The 5,789-nt window shown below is 45.3% G+C and overlaps 1 protein-coding gene across 1 annotated transcript; it reads right to left on the bottom strand.

The window, feature by feature from the left end:
- Positions 1-1,389: 1,389 nt before the first annotated feature.
- On the bottom strand, positions 1,390-1,842 carry LOC111969148 (BTB/POZ domain-containing protein kctd15). The gene is made up of 2 exons (XM_070445484.1): positions 1,514-1,842; positions 1,390-1,395 (listed from the first exon to the last, which is right to left on the bottom strand). The coding sequence occupies exons 1-2, from the start codon at positions 1,769-1,771 to the stop codon at positions 1,390-1,392; spliced, it is 264 nt and encodes an 87-aa protein (XP_070301585.1). The 5' UTR covers positions 1,772-1,842.
- Positions 1,843-5,789: the final 3,947 nt, after the last annotated feature.

The raw sequence follows: 5,789 nt of genomic DNA, 5'->3' as shown, positions 1-5,789 counted from the left end.
GACCCTTTGGCTGTTGAGACAAAGCCCTTCTAGAGCCCCACTGTTGTCCCTCATTCACTAACACCAAGAGACATTCCACAAACAGGTAACCCTGAACGACAGAGGCAGCTCCCGATTTCTGCCGGAAGCGCCAAGTCATTTCACACGCTGTCTGAGTCCCAAATATTTTACACCCTATTCCCGTATATCAAGGTGCCATATTCCTCACTATTTAGTGCAAATGGTCCAATTTGGGATGCAGGATACTCGAATAATGGGGTTGTTCACCTCAGCTCAACAGAGGGACAGTGAATCTGTGTGGGTTTTGTTTTCACCTCAAGCTCACAGAAGACGTGACGGTCTGTGGGTTGGTTTCACCTCAGCCTCCACAGTCTGGGGAAAGCCTGATAATGAAAAAACTAAAATAGGAGGGATCTCCCCAGGTCCATTTGAGGACCAGCATGCGTACGGCGCACACTGAGACCAGACTCGGCGGTAAACATAGTGGGAAAATGTTGTGTTAGTTGATGCGGCCAATTAATTATATTGCAAGCCATTTAAAAATCTATAAAAGAAGTATAAACCGGTTTAGGCTGTTTGAGAAATTGTAAGTATGGTATTAAAAAATGCAATACGTGTATTTCAATCTCCCCGGGCGGTGTTATATTGGAGTCTTTTTAAAAAGAGGAGCTGTGTCTTAAAAAGGAGTCAAACGTAAATTATGCATATCATTTTTTTTCACCCCTCTTATTTTTGCGAGAAGGAAACATGGCCGCAGTGCAGGCAGACAGACAGTGGAGAGGAGACAGGCTTTGTCCCGCTGCTCAGGCAGCTAGGCAGCAGCCCCGGAGGTGGTCTCTCACATTGGCAGGAGGGCGGTGGAGGTGTCAGAGCAGAACGCCTGCCTGGCGTGTTGGGGGTAGTGTGGGGCATGCTGGGCGCTGGGTGAGGCTCCTCTATGTGTTGATCTGTATGGCTATTGGCAATGAGGTGTTGATGATACCATAGAGCTGTGGTGAGAGGCTGCTCTGCTCCTTAAAGCCTCATTCAAACCTTGGAGAGGGAAGAGTGCTTTCTGAGAGGAAGATTAATATTATTTCTGTGACATACGCCTACAAGTGGCTGAAAAAACGTGTCACTATCTCCGAACATCTTAAACAAATTCACTCTAAATCACATCAGAGTAACTATTATCCCATGTGAGTTATGATGAGGGGTTGTTGCTACAGAACAGTCATCTTGTCTGTGGCTACACGCAGGCTACAAATCATGTCACATGCCTTTACATGGACATTTCAAAGGGGAGTCCTTGTCCTGTAGATCACCAGTGATGACTTTAGAACAGTCAACAGTCAACTTCACACCTGTAAAACGTGATACACCACTATACCCACTATAAACCCTGCTCCCTCAAGACTATATGAAAACAGAAGTCACAGAGGCTCTCTGGGGTTTACATCATCAGGAAAAAAAAACTTCTAGTGATGATTAAAGATGGCTGCCGACATACATGCACAGACAAAACGGTATCTACCTGGACAGAGTTGAGCCTGCAGTAACCATTGAGGGGGAAGCGGATGACGTGCGTGGGGTCCTGGTTCCAGCCGGCGTTCACCGAGTTGCACATGACGTCTCCAGTCTCGGGGAAGATCTCCTCGATGAGCACCTTCTCCCCGCTAAGGGCGATCCTCTCACCTAGGTCAGGCGTCACCCGCACCACCAGGCAGTCACAGGGCTGGGCCRTCCTGCGCTGCTCCCKCTCCTGCTTCCAACGCTCCAGCTCCTTAATCATGGGGGACAGCTGGTAGTACCGAGCCTCCTCGTACAGCAGGTGGAACTCCTGGATGGGACAGGATCGGAAACATGCACAGACACTCAAATCCAAGTAATTTCATGCCTCTTTGTCCTTTTCACGGCACTTCGATATAAAGTGATTTTCTTAGCAAGTTAGGAGAGCATTTGTGCTAACCCTAACCCTTTCCCTAACCTTAACCTCAGTCTCCTAACCTGCTATGTTAATTCTCCTAACCTTCTGTGTAAATTCTCCTAACCCGCTATGAAAAAATCACTTCCGTATCGAAGTGGCTTTAAAAGAGTGTCTTTTATAGTCAGTCCCTCATATTCATCTCATGGTATTTCCTGGTTACAAATTATCTCGGTTAGGGCCACATTGAACATTCAAATATCTCAGATTGAAGAATGATTCACTGGTAAACCAGATCAGTCTCCAGTTGTTTACAAGAAAGGCCTGTATTGTTTTTTATTACCATCTTAACCATGGCCATACTGTAGCTGCAATCAGCCAGTCACTCTCTACTCCAACAGTAGCTGTTGGCAGGGCTGAGTAATCCTCTAGCATGTTGTATTGAGCTCTACTCTATAGAGGCCTGTGTCAGTGAGGCGAGGCGAGGCTCAGTGAGCCCAGGCTGCAGTGATGTGGGATGGGATGGTACATTCCTGTGTGCAGACAGTCTAGCTGCAGCAGATTGCCTAGCTGCCTCCCCCCCTGGGCTGTGCTTGCTGGGGGCCATTTGCCCCTGCGCTCTTGCCTCTAATTTCCCACAAGACCAGATGGCACCATCGTTCAACACTACCATAGAAAATACCAGGAAGACTGAGGAGGAAAGGCAAGCTATTGGTAGCTAGCTAACAGAGGGGAAGTGAGGGGAATATATGTGGGAGAAGAAGTGAACATGAGGATAATTATAATATAAGCCATGGTTGATTTTTTTATGCATGTTTTACACAGAGGGGATTTTATGGTAATGTCTAATGTGAATAGTGGCCCGAAGTTAAGCTCTGATATCACAATTGTATATTGCGTCAGATGAGTATTGTAAATATGCTAGCTAAACAATCAGTAATTGATTTTGCTACCGGTAGCTCTAGCTGGAAATTAGACAAAGGTAAATTGCTACATTTATGGGTGCTGCATTCCTAAAATGTTATTTGATGTATTTCCTGTACAAAGGGTAGGTCAAAAATACACAGAGGTTAAGATAACGTCGTCACAAATCTTGGACCAGCACTGTTGCTAACTAGCAGCAGAGTTGCTAAATAGCATAGCTGGTCACATTGTTGAAAAGAGCTATGGGATATTAGAATCTTGTTGTCTTAACAATTGTCATCTTCAACCTAGCACAAAGGGAAACAATATTTCCCATGACATAATGAGTTGCCATACCCTTCATGTATTTGGTCGGTATCAGGACCTTCTAATCATTCTCTTGATGAACGATACTGGTTCAAGAGAAAAGTTGATGATCGCAGTGTATTATAGTCTTTATGCACTTATAAAGTAAGTTAGGGTTTGTGCAGAGGAAAGAAAGAGAGAGTGCCTGTTTCAGTCTGACTGCATCATCATTGGCTGTGGGTGTTGGGTGCTAGGGGTGCTGGGGGAACCAAATCTAAAAAGAGTTTTCCCTCGCCTCTCCAGAACACTGCTGGGTACAGAGTATGGTACGGCAATAGCAGCAAACAGCATATTATTAACCCTGCCTGGCTCAGTCAGGATGGAAGAAATAGACACTTTCAAATCCCCCTGCATGAAAAACCCTAACATGAAAAACCTTCTGCTTCTTTAACCCTCATTCAACCCCCCATCTGAAAACCAGGAATGGCCCAAAACCAACTCTAGCTGAAGCAGGCGGTGACGCAACACATCTTAAGCCGACATTCTAATATTTAAKATTACAGAATGTGAAKRGGTGGGTCGGTCACTTTTTTTCTCKSCCTTCTCTTGGCCCTYCTCAYTGCGSCTGACAAAATACATAAAGAGAYGTTCCCCCTTAGGGGTGCTCTCTGTATCGAAGTGTAGCTCCTCATCCTTCACAGGTCTGAAGCYASRGATGGATGTGTTTTTAACAGGGGTCTGTCTGCGAGGCACTTTAGTYATCCTGAGCCTGAGCCGGGCAGAACAGAAAACAACAGAATAWTCCTAACGTAATGCTGAAGTGAGGATGATAGGGGAGACAGGCCCAACAGCTCTGTCTTGGCTGTATGCTGCCAGCTCCAAGAGACAATCTATCCCACAATCCTGTGTCCAGACAGGCCGGTTGAGCTCCAAAATAATGATCCGACCTGATCACCCACTGGCAAGGCAACATCGCAGGGAAGGATGGAGGGAGAATGGAGGAAGGGGGGATGGAGGGAGGGAGAGCAAAATAGAGAGATGGGGAGAGAGAGAAAGAGAAGGAGCATACAGAGAGAGAGAGAGAGAGAGCATACAGATAGAGGGAAACAGGAACAAAATACTTTTTTACAGCTAACTAAACCAACAAAATTAGAAGTTACCTTCTGCACTGTCATTTGACATGGATATGGCAACACCACTGACCTATTTGCAGTGATAATGAATAAGACGACAATGAATGTGAAATGAGTTAGCCTTAATATTATAATAACACTTTGTCTATCACTGTGAGTGACTGAGATATCTACTGGATCGTACTGAGAAATAAAGAACTTACTGTTCATTGATATAAGAATATAATTGTAACATGCAAAATCACACCGGAATGGTTAAGGACCATCACCTAATTGACTGAGCATTGCTTACACTCTTTGTGATTCATTGTAGTCTGAATAATGTCTGAAATATGTCATGTGGAAAGCACATTAAGGGGGAATATTGTATTACATCTACTGATATATGCTGAATATTTGTTACTATTCTTCTAAGCAGGCCTTCACATTGATTTAGCTAAACACAGCATGTTGGCTGCCAGCAGCAGAAGAGACCCAGGCCTGGGGCGACGCCAACACTGATTGTGTTCAGATAAGAACATGTTCAAGTCATCCTAACCATATTTGCATTTTTTTCAGAGTTCACACAAATTGAAAGGTATGCAGATCAACAGAGAGAGAGAGAGAGGAGGCTGGATGAGGGCACGTGAATAGGGCACGACAAAGCCTATTCCCCCTCAGGAAACTAAAAAGATTTGGCATGGGTCCTCAGATCCTCAAAAGGTTCTACAGCTGCAACATCGAGAGCATCCTGACTGGTTGCATCACTGCCTGGTACGGCAATTGCTCGGCCTCCGACCGCAAGGCACTACAGAGGGTAGTGCGTACGGCCCAGTACATCACTGGGGCTAAGCTGCCTACCATCCAGGACCTCTACACCAGGCGGTGTCAGAGCAAGGCCCTAAAAATTGTCAAAGACCCCAGCCACCCCAGTCATAGACTGTTCTCTCTACTACCGCATGGCAAGCGGTACCGGAGTGCCAAGTCTAGGACAAAAAGGCTTCTCAACAGTTTCTAATCCCAAGCCATAAGACTCCTGAACAGGTAATCAGATGGCTACCCGGACTATTTGCATTGTGTTCCCCCCCCCAACCCCTCTTTTTACTCTCTGTTTATCATATATGCATAGTCACTTTAACTATACAATCATGTACATACTACCTCAATTGGCCCGACCAACCAGTGCCCCCGCACATTGGCTAACCAGGCTATGTCACGCTCTGACCTTAGTTCCTTTGTTATGTCTTTATTTTAGTTTGGTCAGGGCGTGAGTTGGGGTGGGCATTCTACGTAGTTTTTTCTATGTTTTGTTCTATTGTTCTCTTTCTATGTGTTTGGCCTAGTATGGTTTTCAATCAGAGGCAGGTGTCAGTCGTTGTCTCTGATTGGGAGCCATATTTAGGTAGCCTGTTTTTCATTGTGTTTTGTGGGTGATTGTATTTTCTGTTCTGTGTTTTGTTTCACCGTTCAGGAGTGTTCGTTTGTCGTTTTATTGTTTTTGTTCAGTGTTCATTGTTGAGTTCACGCCGCATATGCTTGTGCAGAGAGAAAGGTGAGAAAGAGAC

Source organism: Salvelinus sp. IW2-2015, linkage group LG10, assembly GCF_002910315.2.
Source record: "Salvelinus sp. IW2-2015 linkage group LG10, ASM291031v2, whole genome shotgun sequence".
In the NCBI taxonomy this organism is placed as follows: Eukaryota; Metazoa; Chordata; class Actinopteri; order Salmoniformes; family Salmonidae; genus Salvelinus; species Salvelinus sp. IW2-2015.
This window is presented reverse-complemented; position numbering and strand designations above follow the sequence as displayed.